The following is a 21,464-nucleotide window of genomic DNA, read 5'->3' as shown; positions in this document are numbered from 1 at the left end:
AAGGACTTTTTGGGAAACGCTGTTCTAGACATTGAGCACCAACATCACTAACATCACACAGAGAACCTACCAGACAGTCTGTGTTTTATGATGGAAGGAGAACACACCTATGGATTACTCTCGCAGGGGGAGAGGGAGGGAGGGAGGGAGGTGGAGAGAGAGACAGAGAGACAAAGACGAGAGAGGGAGGGAGGGAGGGAGGGAAGGAGGGAGGGGGAGAGAAAGACATAGAGACAAAGATGGACAGAGACAGACACACAGAGAGAGAGAGAGAAACGGAGAGAGACAGAGAGAAACAGAGAGAGAGGAAATTGCAGCACGATCTGATCAAGCTCCAAAGGTAGCACTATAACACAAAATATACAGGACAGAGATACATGTTAAATCTACCTCCTGGAAAAAATTTGCAAAATCTGGTTATAGAACAAAATAAGACAAAAACAAAGCCCTTTTCTTCAACAAAATAATTTGCACTGGGGGAAAAAAAAAGAAAACCTGTAGGTAAAAAGACACTTAAAATACATATTTTAAAAAACAGACAAAATCCCCTGATTTATTTTGGATGCACCCTTGGATGATAAAACCATTTAAAAGATGTAACAAAGTGATTGCCATAATGTAGAACATAGCTATTTTAGAGCATTTACCTTTTTAAAAATCCCACAACCAAATATGTATTTTTCTTGATAATTTAAATTCTAAAGGAAATCTAAGACAAACTATCTAAAAAAGATAACATACAAAATAATAAGCATAAGTTTAGAGAGCAATACCACATTCGCAAAATGTTGCAAATTGGATAAAACAGTGTTGCTAATAATTAAGATCTGTCCTTGAATAGAGAAAAATTCTTGACTAACAAAAATGTGACAAAAAAGAACATTATATTCACAGTCATGTGAATATAAAAATATTTGAAATTTTGGCAAACTAGTCATGAAGCGAATATTCATTAAAATATTTATTTTATATTTTATATTATATTTTTATTATATATTTTTCAATTAAAAAAATGGTTGACAAATAGCCACAAAAGCTTTCTTCTTTCAAATAAGGAAAACATGCAAGTACAAATAGAGACCACTGCAATGGCATAGAAATATTTGATTATCAGATGAACATTTATGTGATCTGGAATATGCATATATTACTATCATAGACCATGTTAATAAAAGCAGAAAATTAAAATATTCTTCAGAGAGAAATGAGAAGCTCCAAGTTGCAAACAAAGCAATGAATACGTGAGGAAGACATGATAAATAATAAAATAGAGAACTTCCAAGATCATTTTGATCTCCCTGTCTGAAAACTCTCATCATGCACATAAAAACTTCTAACTTGTCTTAAATAATTAGAGGGTTCTAAAATGCTGTGGATATTTTAAAGTGAAATATGCTAAATGGAGGCATTTTGATAACTTTCAAGTGTAACCAGGTGTGTTCCCTGAGACTTTTAAGCTCATTAATTTGCAAACTGTGTTTCATCTCATTCCTAAATAAGAACTCACATTTTCCTTTTTATTTATTTATTTTTCCCTTGAAAGGTTATTGAATTCATTGGAGGAGGAGTGTTATTCGAATTTGGTGAGTAAAGGATATATTCTACTTGCTGAAACTTGCTTTCAAAACTAGACTTAATAGTATACCATACTGCTATTTCGTAAATTAAGTTGTTTGGCTATAATTTTCTCAAGATTATAATTTCCTGATAAAAACCAGTAGCTGGCTAATTTGATCAGAGTCATTTTCATTCATTTGTTCGGTAGTGGAAAAATTAAGGAAATTAACAGTGTATTTTTAGAGTTTCTCAAATGAGCTTTAGAAGGACATCAGGGCCTCCATGGAATCAAGCTTTAAACTTTATGGCAAAAGTGAAAATAATCAGGAATGATTATGGAGTCTTATTTTTCTCTAGACAAAGTCATGTCTAATCAATCAGTGTTTCCGAAAGTGTGTACCTCTGGTTATACGAGATGAGCTTTAAAAAATAGTTACATATTTTGTTGTAATTGAAAACTATAAATAATGCAACCAACCCTCAATGTGCAGATGGTGTTGCCTAGAACAAAGCCAAGTTCAAAATGATGTCAATTAAATGGTTAATTTAACGTGCCAACAGCTGTAGTATCGGTATGCACGTGACTGGTGTGGAAAACCGTGTTCTGTCAGAAGTGCCACAGGCTTTGCTTTGAGGAGGAGGAAACCTGGGTTTGGTTATTATGAACTAGAGACTGTTTGAAACTGACCATAAGGTGGGGGATAAGTCATCTTACAATGCAGACCCCTGTTTCCTCAAATGAGGGGTTGGAATAGAACTAATTCTGCTTCTTTAGTATTTTACAAAATAGCATTGAGGAATTCATCAAATAACACCACCAGTGAGTGTAGATGGTTCCCCATATTTAAGAGTGAATCTTTGGTCATGTCTGATCATTGTGCCCTTAGCAACATGCCTGCCTTGGGTTCTGAAAGCTTTCCTGAGTGCTTTGAGCCACTCAATTGCAGCTTTTGGGATTTGAGGTTTCTGTGATTCTCTATACATGAATCTAGTCTTATTGATCATATCATCTGGGTACATGTTCCACTAAATTATTATAAAATAATCTGCTTTAAAATCAGGACTAATCATTGGGCTCTGGGAGCATAAAGGAGGTTCTGTTTTAAATGACAGAGTGATATTTTGAAAGGCATAGAAGTCAGAGTTACAGTGATAACTAATAGTTTATGAAAGAATGCATGTGAGTTGCTAGCAAGCCTCTAAAATGCCAGGTTGCTAATGGATTTTTCTACTTTCAATGCACAAGTATAATCATCATAGTTTCCTGTTTCCCTGGTAACCGTTTACACTAAAAATAATCACCTTGAGAGAGTTCTCTGTCAGGCTGTGTCAGGATCTGAGATTTTATATTAGAACAAGCCCGCTGTGGTTTTGCAAGTGCCGGAAGTGGACACGAGATGCCAATCAGAGCCCAAGGACTCTCTTACACACTGCTACCAGCAGCATGAGCTTTACGTGGGTTTGCTTCTGTTCCCCATGTCCCCCCAAGCCTCACAGTGGGGAGCCAGCCGCCCCAGATAGGCTCCCGCCCACGCAGTGGATTATGGTGCAGGAGAGGCACGCTGAGCTCAGGGAAATTTGCTTTTACAGCAAGTGGAAGCAGGTTTACTCTTCATCCTCATCCTTTAGAGGGGCTCTCTGTACCACACCCTAAGAAATGGCCCCAGGCAGGGCCTCATGCTCCTGGAAGACCAGCAAAAACCTCCAGTGACACTCAGGGCCCATGGCGGACTGCCTCTCCCAAGAACCTGTCATTTAAATAATCTTTAGTTCTGTGACAAATTCCTATTTTTCTTCCTCCTTCCTCATACAATTATCTCAAGGGAAATACTACAGAATGTCTGACGAAGTGTTGGAGGGTTGCCTATAAGGCAGAAAGTAAGAGCACTCCCCAAACTGGCGATGGAAGAAGCATCAGCAGTCAATGGCGCCGTGACGACAGCGCTTTTGTGTAGCTCTCTCTCCCTCTGCTCTTTCTTTTTCACAAACCTCGCAACCATCAGAGAGAAGGACAAACCCGTCTGGTTTGTTTTCAAACAAATGGTTACAATTCATCTTGGGCAGGACAGTAACACTCATCCCAGCAAAAGCAGGTAAAGGCTTCCCTAGCTCGAAGCAGAGGTCTGGCCAGGCTCCCTTCCCTCTCGAGTGATGCCAGAAAGCGAGAGGAAGCCTTGCTGCCGAGGGCTGAGGGCTTCGCCTGTGTCCTGCTCTGGAACGGCCTGTCTCTGGTCTGAAGGCTGATGACGACTAATTTAAATCAAGCCCCCTGAGAGCTGCAGAAGACACAGCTCCTCACGTTATGGAAAGAGTCCAGAACTCCTTGTTATTCCTCCTCGAGGATGGAATTGTGAGTTCTGGAGCTCGAAGTAGGTTTTCTTTCTGTGCAACATGAAGCAAATGATAAGGAACTATCACGAAGTAGTCATTTGGGGAGAAAACTGATGTACGGCCTTCGGAGGTATCCTGGAAGCCATCCTTCTCATTCCCAGAAGTTTCTTCAGAGGAGCTCATGCGGGCCTTTATGCTTCAGGGCACTAATTTCACTTAGAGCATTGTTTCTCTCATCCAAGAGTTTTATGTCAAATAAATTTTAACATATTTTTTTCTAACAAGCATCACTTGGCCACAACCCAACTCAGCACTTTAACATTTTCTTGCAAATATCTCTGCAGTTCGGTTTCAGATTTGTGGTTCAGGGGTACAGTCTACTGATAGCATCACTTCAGAAAAAATGTCATCAACTTAAAAAGCCACTGGCCCTTGCTATGCTGCAATCGACCATCTGCAAATATAAGATTTACGGTGCGTGTCCTACATGTCTGTTGGGAAGACGAAATAAGAAAATCTGAGGGTGGTCTGTAAGCACTAATGGTATTTAAATAGAGACCTCCTAGCCCTGATCCCTTACATATCTCGAGGGCACCTACTCATGTTCACTAATGCAGCCTCGTCACCAAGCACATGTGTGTTCATAAATACTGGTTGAATGAATGAATGTTCTGCTCTGAATCTTACTTTCTCTCTCTCATAAAAAAGCAGGCGTGTCTGTGGAACTTGAGAGAATAATACTGGGTCTCCACAGTGTCTTTTCACCTCAGAGCTCACATTACTTTCTCTCAAATTCTCTTACGGCCACTTGTCACATCCCGATGAGAAGTAATGTTCCCTATGGTTCCAGTCGTGGCTCTTCACACAGAACATTAGGCACACATGGAATATCACCGAGAGTGACAACCGATGTCACCTCATCATAAAATATGTCTCTGAGAACTCTCAAGAGATAGTCAGAATACACTAAAAGACTAAAAATAAAAATAAGATAAATAAAATAAAAATAAACCATGAATGCCATTTAGAGGCTGTAGATAGTGAACTGCTGTGACTTGATCACTTTTAGGTGTTCTCTGTGAGATGGTACACTGGTGACCTCTAGTGGCGAAATGGATTCAAAATATAAATTTTCTAATAATGTGGAAGTGAGATATCAATCCCAACGTGAGTGCTGATTTTGAGAGGCATGTGAGAACACCAGGGCGAAGATTAGGGACATCTGTCAAAACATCACTACTGCCTTTTGTAGTTTCAGTGATGCATACAAAAAGTCCTAGAAAAATAAAACAGAAAGTGGCACATTTAGTTATAGGACACATAAGCCACAGGGTGGGAAGCAAGGGAGACAGGACAGAAATTGTAAATGCCACCCTTCAGCACAGTCATATCTTATTTGTTTTACTTTAGTTTTAGATTGAAACAATCACAACTACTGAAAATTTGCAAGTACGCCAAAAAGATTTTTTTTTCCTGAATGATTTGAGAGTAAGTTGCCAAACCAATGCCCTGTCACCTCTGGATACCTGAGTGTGTATTTCCCACAAACAAGCACGTTCTCCCTCACGATCACAAGAAAGCCAACAGAATCAGGAAAACAGCATCATACATTACTATCACCTAATCTTCAAAGTGCGTTTTAGTTTTGCCAAGTTATCTTGACAGTGTCCGTTACAGAAAAGCATTCGGTTCAGAACCATACGTTGTATTTACCTGTCGTGTCTACCTGTCATGTCGCGTTAGCTCTCTCATCTGGAGCAACTCCTCAATCCTTACTTGACTTTGATGACCTTGATGCTTTTAAAGACTGTTGGGTAGCTATTTGGTAAAATGTTTCTTAATATCGAAAAGTTGGCAAGAATAAAAATCACAAAAGTGATGTGTCCTTCTCACTGCACCTGATGAGTGAAACATCATCTATTCATCCCTTCACTAGTGAGGTTAACTTTGTTGCCTTGATTATGGTGGTGTCTTAGTAATGCTTTTTCTTTTAATGTTTAGCACGTACTTTGGGGGGAGATATTTTGAGACCGTGTATTCTATTTCACATAAAACAATTGTCTATTTGAGAACAGACTCATGGTTTTCTAATTTATCGAGTGGGTTGTATACTCTTAGAGAAGGAGAGGAAGAGCTACATAGTATTTTGAAATCTTTTCTATGTAGTTCTTTAATCAAGTGTGTAGAGATTCTGTTCCTAGTGCCTTGAGTTATTAAAATTCTCTTATATTGACTTAAGTTCTTCTTCTTTTATAAATTAGTCTCCAAAAGTGAGATAGGAAAAGATGACCAACAAGGAAAAAATGGAATATTCCTTTATTCATTCAACTATTTAACAAATATTGAGTGAGAGCCTACTATGTACCGGGCACTCAGTTCAGGCTGTAACTTCAGTGTGTCTGCTTTGAGCTGCAAGCTGAGCTCCTATGGCAGGGCATGGCCTCTGGATGGAGGGCTGGTGTAGACAGTACATGCTCCACAGGCCGGTGTAGATGACATGTGTTCCTACGACCACGGGGCTGATATTCACAAAATTGTTAACTTTAATTTGTTTCAGAAGACAAGGTGTGTGTAAACCAAACATTGGTATTTTCACATGGATCTCAAATTCAAGACTCACGTTAAAATTATGATCTCAACTTCTTCGGAGCAGGTATTACCACCTTGACAAATGGTGGTACACAGTAGAGCTGTCCTTGTCATTTCACTATACTGTTTCTCAGAACCCTTTCCCCTACATTTGTTTAGAGAAAAACACCATCTTGATTCATTTTCAACATTCTAATGGAAGTAGATTCACAGTAGCATCTTTACCTCACTGTACTATATGCGCCTTCTCTTCTTCCTCATTCCCTCCAGGAATCTTTCTTATCCACTCTGGTCCTCTGTACCTTGTCTTTTATCCTTGCTTGACTGCCCTCCGTGGCCTCGTTTCCTGCCTCCAGCCTCGCTCCGTACTCCCTGCCTTCTACCTTCTCTCTCTCTCATCTGTGCTGTCCTAGGTTCTCTTCCCTTATTTTCTGTCCATCCTGATCTCGTGGCCTGACCTTTGCACACTTTGCTCCTCTGCTCCAGCCACTGACTACCTCACTATTGTATTGTTAGCTTAAGGGTTTGGAGATAAAGCAACACCTCACTAAATTGAGTTGAAAACAATTTTTGAAAACTTTTAATTTTATTATTTTAAGTTAACGGAAGGAAGTCTTTGGCTAGATAAATTTAGTTTAAGCACTTATAATTTGCATATTGCTGGATAGTTAAAAATTATTGCCGCTGAGTCTTATTAACTGTTCATTCACATATAAATTCTGCTAGGGCTAGTATTTGTTTGTTTGTTTTTCATTTGTGGAGTATGCTTTTTCCTCGGTAGCATTGAAATGGAATATTTACACAGTCTAAAAATATCTCCCCCCCAAAGTATGTGCTAAATATTTAAAAAAAAAAAAAGCACTACTAAGACTACCATAATCAAGGCATCAAAGTTAACCTCACTAGTGAAGGGATGGATAGATGATGTTTCACTCATCAGGTGCAGTGAGAAGTACACAACATCACTTCTGTGATTTTTACTCTTGCTAACTTTTCGATATTAAGAAACATTTTACCAAATAGCTACCCAACAGTCTTTAAAAGTATCAGGGTCATCAAAGTCCAGTAAGGATTGAGGAGTTGCTCCAGATCAGAGGAGGCTAACATGACATGACAGGTAGACACGACAGGTAAATACAACATATGGTTCTGAACCGATGCTTTTCTGTAACGGACACTGTCGAGATAACTTGGCAAAACTAAAACGCACTTTGAAGATTAGGTGATAGTAATGTATGATGCTGTTTTCCTGATTCTGTTGGCTTTCTTGTGATCGTGAGGGAGAACGTGCTTGTTTGCAGGAAATACACACTCAGGTATCCAGAGGTGACAGGGCATTGGTTTGGCAACTTACTCTCAAATCATTCAGGAAAAAAAAATCTTTTTGGCGTACTTGCAAATTTTCAGTAGTTGTGATTGTTTCAATCTAAAACTAAAGTTAAAACAAATAAGATATAACCATGCTGAAGGGTGGCATTTACAATTTATATCCTGTCTCCCTTGCTTCCCACCCTCTGTGGCTTATGTGTCCTATAACTAAATGTGCCACTTTCTATTTTATTTTTCTAGGACAACTTTTTGTATGCATCACTGAAACTACAAAAGGCAGTAGTGATGTTTTGACAGATGTCCCTAATCTTCGCCCTGGTGTTCTCACACGCCTCTCAAAATCAGCACTCACGTTGGGATTGATATCTTACTTTCACATATCAGAGAAACTCTAATGTTAATATCATTTTTTAAGAAAAAAATTGTATAACAATAACATGAAAATGTAATAACCTATTATCCCTTCACGCTAATAAATACATTTTTTCAATTTCTCTCCCCATCCTAGTCCATATAAATTACTTTCACATGGTTGTAATCACATCCTAGATACCATTTTATATTCTACCTTTCTTGTCTAAACATATTCCAATATTGTCAGAGAGACTTTGGGGCTCTCCTCACCCTCTGAGTCTATGATTACATTTTTGAAACACTGACATCATAACATAACTAGGGGACCATATTTCATTATTCAATACCTGCAATGCAGGCACCTTATTGCTCCTCCCTAGTCAGCATAAAGCAGTTTTGTTATCTGTCTAGTAATTTCTCTCCTGATGCATTTCCTTTCGACAAAGGCTTTGGAGCCACTCAGTCCTGGGCTGGAGTCCCGGCTCTGCTTTGTACAAGCTACTAAATCTTTCTGAGCCCCAGTTTTCAATCTGAAAAACAGGAATAATATTTATCACATGATACTTGTGAGGGTTAAATGAGATAAAGAATATGACATTCTTAGCACAGTGCCTGATATGTAATAAGTTCTCAATGAATGTTTGTCCTTATCATTATTCATCCAAGAGATGCATGAATAGTTAATAAAATGTGGGATTATTCCAAATATTTAATTTTGGGTCTCTCTCAGTTTTATTTGTAATGAGTGATGGCTTACTTTTTAGATAGTATCAAGTATCCAAAGAGTTAACTAGGATTTCTAAAGAAACCAACCGATTTTCTAATCATCATCAGAGTCGAGAATCTATAGGAAAACCAGAGTGACAGCTGATTAATCATCTTTCTCCAACACCTGCTTTAGTTTTTCTGCCTTCCAAAAATAAATAAATAAATAAATAAAACCCCAAAACTCTTCAAGATGTGATCATTAGAACATGAAAGAAATATGACACACACAGTTTGCTATTAAAAAATGATCAGTTTGCTATGGATTGGATTGTAAAGAGTGATCAATTAGCTATAAATTTGCCTAATTCCTTTCAGAGTCAAGTGATGACATATCATGGGAAAAGGATAATGTCCCAATTTACAAAATGGACCAATAAAAGAGTTACTTACTGTTTGTATTAGTAAAAACACTTTGCAAAACCTGCTTTCTAATGATTCCTTGAAAGATAGGTTCTTCTTGGCCAGTTATACGCTCAGTGATCACTAAATACTTCACAGAAGGTCATTGGCCGAGAAATTCAGTGTTTAGGGGCCAAGAATCACTGCCAACTGTGACTGGTCTCTCAAATCATATATCAATTGCATCTTATTGACATATTCTATTGTTGCACTATTTTAAAGCAGAAAGGACAGGATCTGCTGTTTAAGTTGAGGAACATTAAATATCATGAAGCTCAAGCCATTTAAATTTTTTAAATAAAGAAAAGAAGCCTTGTTGGAAAAAAATCTTCTAAGTATTATTATAAGCTTCCTACATAGTTATCATGACACTAACCTTGCCACCAAGAATGAAAATGAAAGCCAAATAATCACATGGGTGAACAAATAATAATAGTCTACTGAGAAAAGGTAGTGAAGATTCTGAGTGATAAGAGAAGAAGAATGTGTTTTGAAATGCAAGCTTTTTCAAACCGCTTTTACCGATGTCATGCTACCAGCAACGAGAGACCCGCGCATGTGCACAGCCAAGTGCTCTGGGCCAGAGTCATTCAGCTGACGATGAAACTCCCGCGAGGACAAACAAGGGCACAATGATTAAATGGGGACGAAAGCCGGTGAGGGCTGAAAGGAGGTGGCCGTGGGCGGCGTGCATCGTAGAAGGCTGGTGGAGCATCCATGCAGGCCGCCACCGAGTCCCTCCCGAGCCCAACGCTGAGGACGGAAAACGAACCCTGAAGCGCCTGTGAACGCAAAACACGCCTTTCTGGATCAGCCTGCACAGCAGCTCTGCGTCTGCGATTGGAGCACGCCTGAGTCCCGGCAGGGCCACTCCCAGCTTTTGGATCATTTACAATTTTTATTCGTAGGGGTGAGGAGCATGGCTGGAGCTGGTTCATTCAGTGTGCCCCGTTCTGTCAGAGTTCCACTCGTCCTCTCTCCACTCCATCTTCTCTTTGAAGGTCCAAAGAGAACCTTGAAAGCATTTCTCAGGGGAACCCCAAGCATTTCTGGGGAACCCCAAGCATTTCTCAGGGGAACCCCAAGCATTTCTAGAGGCTCTGACCCTCAAACTCTAAACAGGCCAGGCAAGTAGGAGGCCTGTTTTGGGGGCGGGGGGGAGGCGGCGTGTCTAAAGCCAGCCCAACGCGACGAGGCCTTTATACAGTGAAGTGCCCGGCGTGGGGGTGTGGGGGAGAGCCGCCTGGCCCCCTTTCCAACAGGAAGAGGGCACAGAAAGGGCAGCACCTCCTTGGCTCATGAGCTCAGGCAGATAAACTTCACCCTGCGTTTCTGGATCTCTTTTAGATGGTTTTTCTAGAAAAAAGAAATTAGCACAATTATGATGATTTCATATACCTTTAACATAGAAAACTCTTCCTCCCCGTTTTTGGTTAATCTAACGGAGGAGAAAAAACACATTGCCGATACAAGGCAACTGACGGATGGTTTGTCTTTTAAAGGAAGAGTCAAAATAGTAAGACTTTGACGAGGAAATTGGAGAACACCCTAGATTGCCGAAAACATTTAGATGCTGCCCTAACACTCCATTTCTTAAGCTTGTTTAATAAAACTAGTTTTTGCATTACGCTAGATCCTTTATTTCAGTTAAGTGGATTTCCTCTGATTGAAGACTTTTTCACAGATAGAACACTTACAATTTCTAGCAACACATTAGTGACCCTAGAGCCATCCCCCTCTCAGAAGCTCCTGAGAAGTGGAGTTAATCTCCTTTTTTCTTATTGACTCTCTTACGTTAAGTCTCCAAAACATTTCTTCTGGGCCAAGGGAGGTATTCTCAGTGCCACCGTCCATATTATCTTCAGCTTACAGGAACAGACATTTCACTCAGCCAATAACATTATCTATACTTACATGGATCTCAAATGCCAATCAAGATTTGCTGAAATTTCCTGCTCTTGCTGGTGCAATGAATGTACCCGTTCAGTCCCACTAAAAAAGAAATTTCTACCATACTCGAGATGATCTAGTTTGATATTCCTAAGGATGTTTGAATCATCTTTTAAATGAATATTCGTGGCCAAATTCGTTGGAGGGCATAAATCGAGGAGATGCCGCTAGACTGCCACCGCTCCCGACCGCCCACGCGGCGGACACTCGCCTCATCCTCGTGTACTTAGTTAGCGATGCCCCCGCTCCGGGACTCTCATCTGCACAGCGTCCTCCCAAGAGGTCCGGCGTAATCTGGCAAAGCCATTAACAGCGGTGCAGCAGACACTAGGGAGCTCGGTGCTGGCTGCAAACACTGGCTCCATTCACCACCAGAAGAGAAAGGCCTGCTCGCTTTTCACGGACAGGACTCCTGCTAGGGCTCAGTGTGTCTCCCAGCTGGGTAGCTACAAGTCTATTTCCTTCTTTAGCCCGTATTATAACGGAGGGGAAGATGAAAAGGAGTCCAGGCCCTTGATACCTTTTACTTGGAGTGCTAACTAATGCAGGGCCTCCCGTCTGATCTTCTGCTTGGCTGAGGGGATGGCAGATGGCCCTTCTGAAAGCTTTTCAAACCCAGGCTGCTTTCAGCAAGGCATGAGGGGGGTATTGTTACATTCCCCGCATAGTGGTAGGAAGCAGCACCAAATAAAAGCACACAACAATTGGGCCACTTCTCCGGGAAGCTTATTACAACCTTACAATGAGGGCTAATTGGCTGAGGCCAAAAGCAGATGCAGAAGCAGCTTTGAATATTATTCAGGAGAGGTTTTTAGAGAGCTGAGTCAGGAAGGAAGCTGAGGCATAAAGGAGAACGGCGATGGGGAGAACATCGACGGGGAAGGAGTGAGGGCCGGGACGAAGACGGCAGAGAAGAGCTGTATTATTTTAACCAGAAGAGATTCATGCTTTTGTGTAAGAGTTTCTTCACATCCACCTCCCCCTTCTTCCATGAGCCTCCTTATCGGGAGGACGTCAACCAGCAGTCCCGGCTTACAGAGCAGCGTCCACAGGACACTGCCGTTTCCATGACAACTGATGTGAACAAATCCCGGAGCCTTTGGAGAAACTTCTGTGTGAGCTCCTTGAAGTGAACAGAGGAGGAACTAAAATGTACTAAACACTTACTGTATGCCAGGCTCGTTCAAATAGCTTCCCTTATTATTCCATTTAATCTTCAAAACAATTCTGAGACATATTCTTCGATCATTTTGCAACTAAGGGAACTCAGGCTTAGGGATGTAAAAGAACTTGCTCAAAGTCTAACAGATTCGAAGTCAGGCATTTCTGACTTGAAAGTTCAAGCCCTTCCTGCCACGCCACCCTGAGTCAATTGTTCAAATAGCCAGGTCCTGTCTACTACCTGGCATGTGATAGTAGGTGCTCAATAAATGTTTTCAGATAGCACAACTAAAGTGAACAAGAAGTGGACATAGGAAAGAAACTGTAAGATGTAGAAATAATTTAAGAGAACTGACCCTAGGAGCCAGTTCTCGGCTAGGGGATAGCCTGCCTAACTGGCCCTCACCCCAATATACACAAAAACTCAGAGATATTTGGCAAATATGCATCGAGTGTCTATAATGTGGCGGATGCTGTGCTGGGTGCTGGAAGTGCGGACATTTAAAAACCCAGGCTCTGTCCTGTGGCAGCTCACCGTAGGAAACATACAACCAGTACAACATGCTGTGAAAAACTATAGGTAGAGATAAGCTTGGGGTTTTCAGGAAGGAGAAAGGAAACCGAGAAGGTCAAGGAAGGGTTCCTGGAAGAGGCGATGCCTCAGTGAGTTCTTAAAGGATGAGTAGGTATTAGCCAGACAAGAGAAGGGTGAGTGAAGCTACTCCAGGCAAAGAGAGCAGCATGAGCAAAGTCAGAGCATGAAATAGACAGCGTGTGCCCGGAACATTAAGTGTTTCCTCCTGAGCCCAAACTGCGTGGCAGGAAATGACACCCAAGAGACAGGTAGAGCCATGAAGAGGGAGACTTTAAATAAATGGCGTGCTAAGCGTCTTAAACTTCATCCAGCAGAGGATGAGAGGCATTGATTTTTCTGTGCAAAGAGAGGGAGAGATACGGTCCGTGTGGAGGAGAGACTCGAAAGGATGAGAATTGAAACAGGAAGAAGAGTTGGGAGGTTGATGCCGTGGTTTATGTGGGAGATAACGAGGGCCTTAATCGGGGAAGTGGCGGTAGGGATAGAGGCGGCCGGGTTTATCTGAGAAACAGTTTTCAAGGTCAGGTCCTCAGAAATCAATGAGTGATTAGATTGCGAGAGATGAGAATAGGACAATGAATTGCGAGCTTAAGGAACTGGGTGGACGACGGGATCATTCATTAAAATTATGAATCAGGAGTGGGAGCGGATTTGGGGGGAGGGGTGGGAAGGATGAGTTCATCTGACACCTGGGACATATCTAGGTGTCTAGCCGTTGGATTACGAATCAGCAATTCACAAGAGAGATCAACACAAGTGGAAAAGATTCAAGAACAGAAGTCTGAAAATAGTTTCTTCTGCAGTCACGTTTATCCTGCAGACGTGTTTTGTTTGGACTTATGTGATACTGTTTTTAAATTAGAATTAGGTGAAAACCATGGAAAAATCAGGAAGTCGCATTAAAAAATTTTGTATTTCTAGTATTTCTTGAAATATTTTCTTATTTTTATTTCAATTCTTTCATGACAGTGGTCGACTAGGAGCGGGAAGCAGTTCTGCTCTCTGTGCAGGGCACACGCTGTCCAGGGAAACTCAGGCCTCACCTGGCTAGACCCCCGGCCCCGGGTCTCAGCACAAGTTGTCATTTATCGTAACAATTCCTCTGTTGCATTTCTTGAAAGTAAGCTTTTCTTGTTCCCTGATCTCAATCAAAAGTAGAAAATGAAATCTAGTTCAGAGGACTGTGTGTTTCAAGAAAAATGGTCGTGAAGAGTGAAAAAGTTCCCATATATTTGATATGCACACAAAGCATATCCCTGTTGAATGAATTAAACTTGAGACACCATTGTGAACTAAACCATGCTAAGAACAATTTCTGCTATATTTAAAAATGTAGGAAGACCTTTCATTTGTATCTTCTTTAATTTCTTTCATAAATGTTTCGTAGTTTTCACCATATAAGTCTTTAATGTTATTAAAAAGTCCGTACTACTCAAAGCAATCTATAGTTTCAATGTACTCTCTCTTAAAAATCTCAATGACTTTTTTTTTTTACCAAAATAGAAAACAATTATAAAATCCATATGAAACTACGAAAGACTCCACAGAACCAAAACAATATTGGGGGGAATAAAAGAACAAAGCTGGAAGCATCACACTGCCTGATTTTTTTGTGTAATAAAAATATATTATAAAGCTAAAGTAATTAAAACAGTATGATACTAGTGTAAAGACAGACATACACACCAGTGGGACAGAATAAGGAGCCCAGAAATAAATCCACACACCTGGGGTCAACTGATCTTCAACAAGGATGCCAAGAATATGCAATGGGAAAGGACAGTCTCATCAATAAATGGTATTGGGAAAATTGAATGTCCACATGCAAAGGAATGGAATTGGACCCTTATCTTACACCACACACAAAAAGCAGCTCAAAGAAGCTTAAACATAAGACCAGAAGTTGTAAAACTCCTAGAAGAAAATATAGAGAAAAAGCTTCATGACATTGGTGTTGGCAATATATTCACAAATATGACACCAAAAGCACAGGCCACAAAAGCAAAAATAAACAACATCAAACTGAAAAGCTTCTGCACAGTAAAGGAAACAATATAGTAAAAAAGCACCCTATGGAATGGGAGAAAATATTTGCAAATCATATATCTGATGAAGAGTTAATTTCCAAAATATATAAGGAACTCCTACGACACAATAAAAACACTAGAAGCCCAATTAAAAATGGGCAAAGGACTTGAATAGACATCTCATCGAAGACATACCAATAGCCAACAGGTTTGTGAAAAGGTGCTCAGTGTCACTAATCATGAGAAAAATGCAAATCAAAACCATAATGAGATATCACCTCACACCAAATACTGGTGAGGATGTGGAGAAATTGGAAGCATTTTACAGTATTGACAGGAATGTGAAATAGCACAGCCACTATGGAAAACAGTATGGAGGTTCCTCAAAAAGTTAAAAATAGAACCACCGTATCACCCAGCAAGCCCACTGTGGGATATTTATCCAAAAGAATGAAAATCAGGATCTCAAGATAGCATCTCATGTTCGTTGCTGCACTATGCACAGTAGCTAAGATGTGGAAACAACCTGTATGTCCATCAACATATGAATGGATAAACAAAAATGTGGTATATGTACACAATAGAATATGATGCAGTATGCCACGACATGGATGAACCTCGTGGACATTATCCTAAGTGAAATAAGCCACCCACAGAAGGACAAATACTCTATGATTCCACTTAGATGAGGTATCTAAAATACTCAGACTCATAGAAACAAAGAATGCAGTGATGGTTGCAAAGGCTGGGGGTGCAGGGGGCGGGGAAGGGGCAGTGGCTAATCAACGGGTATAAAACTTTAGGTATGTAAAAAGAAAAAGTTCTAGAGATCTGATGTATAACATTGTGACTATAGTTAACAATACTGTATTATACACTTAAAAATGTGTTAAGAGGGTAGATCTCATGTTAAGTGTCCTTACCACATTAAAATAAAATTTTTTAAAAAACTGAAAAAAGATTCGTGATTAAAAACCCAATGAACCGAAAAAATAACTAAAACATCAATAGTTGGTTTCGGAAATTGAGTGAAATCAATGATGATATATCATTACGTCTATCCCACAAACACATTGCCTAGCCCTAAAGTTGTCTGAATTTGCAACCTCTCTTTTAGAGTCACTGGGATACAGCACGGACTGTGAGAATGGAACTAAGAGTGGATGAGATCATCCAGAGAGCATGTCTAGAGAGAGAAAAGTAGGCCAAGGGCAGAATCTTAGGGAAACACTCGAAGGAGTTCCCAGAAGGGTCTGAGAATGATGACAGATTAAAAGAGAGCCCGAAAAGTGTGCTTGCATCAAAGGCAGAGGTGCAGACTTAGAGGAAGAAAGGAGAGATTGATACTATCCAATGCTTGGTCTGCCCTGCACACCTGCCAGCCACAGGGGAGGCCCGTCCAGCCATGGTGTAGCTTGGACTAGAGATTCCCAAACTGCCTTGGTTCATAGTGCTCTTAAGTCTAAGTAATTTTTTTAGTGCTCCATGGCCAAGAGAAAATACTACACAATTCCGTGACATAACTATTTAGGTCCAACCATCTTAATAAGTACTTATGTCCTTAAAACTGAGCAAGCAACCTTTTGAAAAAAATACTATGCCTAAACTGAAAGAAACTCCAAGTTTTTAAAAATTTCATTCTTAAATAAACACAATTACTTATGAGATGTGCGCACCTCTTGGGCACGTCACAAATCCTCCAACCTTCTCAGACGGAGACCCTCATTACCTGGCCTTCACTGATTTTTACACCGAACTTCCTTTGTCACCCAACCACAGAAAACCCAGCATCGAAAGAGATGTCACTGAAAGAAATGTAGCTCCATCATTGTGAAATTGCGCACAGCCTCGAGCCAGTCTTTCTCACAGCGACGGATGGAGGCGGAGACCCCACCTGCCGCCACGGGCTTCTGCGGGTTTGCTGCGGTCTCCTGGGCCACCTTGGCACACAGTTTGGGAACCGTGGGGTTAAAGCCGATCTAGAATCCCGAATCTTTTATAACCGTGTTTCCATGGAGATATTTGGTCTGAAATCCATACGACTAACCTACAAGTGAATTTATGGAGCACAACTGGTTTGTGATTTGAGTAACTGCTGTCACTGCCAGTTCTCATGCCTCCACACTAACAGGAAGTAGGATTCCCTAAATAAATTAAATCCAAAGATAAGCCAGAGTTTAACTAATGCCTTCAGTCCTCTTCCCAAACCTTTTTCCAGGGTTAGCAAATGTTTTCTTCTCCTTTCTCTTGCCATCCTCTAAGGAAAGACACCATGTCCTGATGGGGTGGGGGCGGGCGGGGGGACGTAGGGGACAGTGACTGGGTCTAAAACAGCCACACACGGAATCAGCAGCAGCAGCAGCAGCATACTTGTGTCCTGACTGTATATTCAGAAGTAAACGCGAATCTTCTTGTATGAGAGCCTCCATGTCTAGCAGGTTTAAATACAGAATGTAGCTAGCCAGTGCGTGCCTCAAGGACGGTCTTAACCTCTCTGGGTCTCTTTTTCATATATGTGTATATTTATATATATGATATATATATAAAGTATACATTATATAGTAATATAAGTAATATAGTAATATAAGACTAAACTTTTTATAACATACGTTACATAGAGACTAAACTTTTTAATAATATAAGCCATCCCCTTTCAATGCTTTACTCTTTCATAGACTCAAGGATGCTTACAAAACAAGCTGCCTTTACTTCCTAATAATTTGTTTTCCTATTTATATTTATCAAAAACAATCGCAAACTCGTGCTACATCAACTCGATAAAATTATCTCCAAAAGCCGGAAACCGTGATGTTTCAGTTTATTCTTGTTACAAGTATACGAACAATTTCTAGTTAGCGTTTTGGAATACTGAAACAGCACAAATTAGTACCAGTCCCTCAGGTGGCCTGTCATTACCGTGCTGGATCATCCTTTAAGCCCTTTGTGCCGTAAGTTTCTGTGACTCTAACCGAGGACAGGAGGAGGTGGCGCCCTCCCTCCCTCACGGAGGACCGCTCAACAGCCGGGTTCATTCTGCGCTCCTGCCCACGGCCCCAGGCTCGGTTAGCAAGCAAGCTCAGGGTTGGGGGGGGCCCTCCAAACCCGGAGCGGTGGACTGGACCCCAGCCTTCAAGTCCCCCGCCCTCCTCTGCTTTTGTCTGCAGTGGAAGCGTGAGGGTAGCAGAAAATAAGGCACAGAGGGCAGGGCCGAGGCGCGAGGAGACAGAGGGGTTTTGGAAAGGCTCGTGGCCCAGACCACGCCTAGAAATGAGAGAGGAGTCGCGGGCTGGAGCGAGGTCCGAGCAGCACGCACCGCGCACGAGCTGCACGGCGCGCGGCCTGCAGGGCTCCCCTGGCGCGCTCCTCGGGCCTTCCAGAAGCCAAGAAACAGGTTTCCCTCCAGTCTTTGTTTCCTTCCTTCGCTGCCTTCTGCAACTCTGCCACTTTCTAAAACCCCCTGGTGGGAGCATGTTAAGGCCAACGGGATCCCATTGCTCCAACAGCCCAGAACCTTGTACCTTTTCTCCTTAGTCAAAGCTGGCAATCCTCCCTTTGATTTCCAAAGGCCCCAGCGTGTTTGTGCGGTGCCAGGAGAGGAAGCTTAGCTCCGGCTGGCTGCTGGTTTGTGCTAATTGTCTGGCCGCACTTTAGGAAGAGGCTTTTTGAATCTGAGCATTTAGGGAGAAAGTGGAGAAGCGTGGCTGAATGAAAGAGCTATTGATGTTAAATATTCATGCTCTGCTCTCTGTTAATCAAAATCAGTAACCCCCATTGCTTAGCTGCAGTCTTGCTGGCTTCTTACTAGGATTGTGCTGATATATAAAGTATACAAACCACCACCACCACCACACCAACACACACACGCACGCGCACACACACACGCACGCACGCACGCACACGCGCCCGCACCCAAGACGTGAGTACTTATAGGCTTGAAGTGTTTCCAAATAACATTGTGCAATTCAGCATTGTTATCTTCTTCAGGATAATTATCCTCCCCTCAGCATTTTAGAATTTTTTCTTCTCTTGTGTTGAATTTAGCAAACTTTGCCCTTGCTTAAAAACCAGACATTTTCTGAAATAATTCTTAAAGCGAATTGCAATATATTCCAGTTCATTTTTCAGAAATGATCAAATTATTTTACAAAACAGAGACGACGACTATAATTGAACAAAATATGGCAATATCATAGGTCGTTTTAGTAACAACGTTGAGGTCATGTTTCCTGAGCTTTTAGGAAATGAACATTTTATAATTTTATTTGTTGATTTATTTTTAAAAGTACATGTAATACAACCACAGGAACTTTTCCAATGATCAGTTAAAAAGGTAAAAGAAAAATAACTCTTAAATAAAATCTCTTCGTCCTCTTTTTCTAACTATAATTTTTCAAGTTTTCTACCACGAATATGTTTTACCATTATAATAAAAATAGTAGAAGTTATATTTTTAAAGAACTTCTGAGCAGTTGCTAAATTTTTGTGATTCAGAATTCAGCAGGTTCTCCCTTACCTATGTCATCTGCAAGAGGGACGTTGGTGAAGGTGCTGTCCTCCTCTTGCTCTATGCTGGACCCGTCCATCTTGTTCACTTTTCAGGTCTGTTAGAAAAATGAGGGCAGGACAAACGACAGTTGTCTCATGTGATCGCCCTTGTTAAATCATTAATAAATGAGTGTCCGAGCAGGTGCTCTCTGATCCTTGCCAAGACACCCTTTTCCTGCGTTCCACCTGAGAAGTTCTTAGTTAAGTTGCACTCTTCACTAGAAATGGTTAGAGACCAAAGTGAAAGAGTCACAGCCCTCTGCCTGTACACCCTTTTCCTGCGTTCCACCTGAGAAGTTCTTACTTGGTTAACTTGCACTCTTCACTAGAAATGGTTAGAGACCAAAGCGAAAGAGTCACAGCCCTCTGCCTGCGGCTGTCCACCTGGCACTAGTGCTGTACGCTGGCTAGATGCCAAGCCTTGCCTTCGATCCAGTGACCGTTTCCTTGGGCTGAGTTGACCAAGAACTTTGCCAAAAAAAGAACCAGGGTAAAGTTGGGGGAAGAAATTGAATTTTATACGAGAAGCTTCTCATTTCGACACCTACAATAAACTTCTCAAGGAATTTGGTCAGTGACCTAGCATCATGACTTGGTCAAACAGCCTCAATTTCCTGTCCTGTACGAGGGTAGGTCCTGTGGTAAGAATTAAAAGTGAGTAACGTGCACTTGATAAATGTCAACCACAATAATGACCGCAGACGATCAGGCGTATGTGAGGAAATACGATTCTCTATGTGTTGCGCTCATCAGTGCCGATCATATTACTGTGTATATTCCTCACCCTGTGAAGGTTCATTAAAATGACAGGACCTCCCTTCTGTGTTTCTGGAGGAGCCCCAGGGAGGAATGTCAGCCTTGTTAGCCTTTAGGGCAAAGGACTTTTTTGAAGGAAGAAGCATTCTTTTACAACTCTTTTTTTTTTTTTTTTTGATCCCCTAGTCCACATTTATGTACATAGACAATCCCAAAACTATTTGAGAATTTCATGTCCTCTCTCTTTTTAGGGAAAAAAAATCAGCCAAATTTAATGAAGAATTTTAAGCAGATATTATAAGTGAGTTACTACAGCCATGTTCAGCTCTAAATGCTTTGATACAGTAGATTTTTTCTTTTCTTTTCTTTTTGAGGTCACTATTGCTGTATCAAGCCAAATGAATGTGAGCTGTCGGAAATCCTGAATGTTAAAAAATTAGATTCACTAGACTAGAATTTCTCATTTTCCAATTACATTCTACAAATATTGAGTGCCTATTCTGTACAAGCTGGGGACTTTGGAGGGTTCAAAGTAAGAAATAGTTATTGCTGTTAATAAGCTTATAAAAAAAGCTCAAAGTCAAAAGTCCTGGAGGTTTACAGAAGAGAAAATGTGTTCCTGGCTGGCAGATCCTGAAAAGCTCAGAGAAGGTGACATTTGAGATGCACGATCAATGACAAATGGTATGCCGTAGGTGTAGATGGCCAGGTGGTGAGTGCTTTCTCAGTGAAGGGGCGTGGGCAAAGGCTCAGAGTTGGGAAGGCATTAAGCACATTTGGGAACCAAGAGTGGAAGATACTTGTATATTAGAGGTAGGAAATGCGATGGAATATAGATCGAGGCCATATCTAAGAGAGCTTCGAATGATAGACTGTGTTAGTCCAAGTCCTCTAAGAATCAGACACTAAGATGGGATTAAAAGGGTGAGAGAAAAGAGGGAGGAAGCCCGGAAAGCCTGGGAGAGCCATCGGACCATGACGCAAGACTGACCCAGAGCAAAGACACGGAACGGTGCATGGTCTCGCTTGTCCTTCAGACGAGGGAAGTTTCAGCGAGGTTGTCAAAGAGCACTTGAGCCGACGTTGACCAGAAGAGGGCTCCC

General features: G+C 41.2%; 1 protein-coding gene across 1 annotated transcript in view; it reads right to left on the bottom strand.

Moving 5' to 3' along the window:
- The window catches only part of SCOC (short coiled-coil protein), a 30,529-nt gene extending 10,886 nt beyond the window's left edge, over positions 1 to 19,643 (bottom strand). Inside the window, exon 1 of the mRNA XM_006906224.2 lies at positions 19,574 to 19,643. Coding sequence (XP_006906286.1) covers positions 19,574 to 19,643 — 70 coding nt within the window. The remainder of the gene's footprint in view (positions 1 to 19,573) is intronic.
- Between the last annotated feature and the right edge of the window lie 1,821 nt (positions 19,644 to 21,464).

The sequence above is a fragment of the Pteropus alecto genome, unplaced genomic scaffold (assembly GCF_000325575.1).
Source record: "Pteropus alecto unplaced genomic scaffold, ASM32557v1 scaffold50, whole genome shotgun sequence".
In the NCBI taxonomy this organism is placed as follows: domain Eukaryota; kingdom Metazoa; phylum Chordata; class Mammalia; order Chiroptera; family Pteropodidae; genus Pteropus; species Pteropus alecto.
This window is presented reverse-complemented; position numbering and strand designations above follow the sequence as displayed.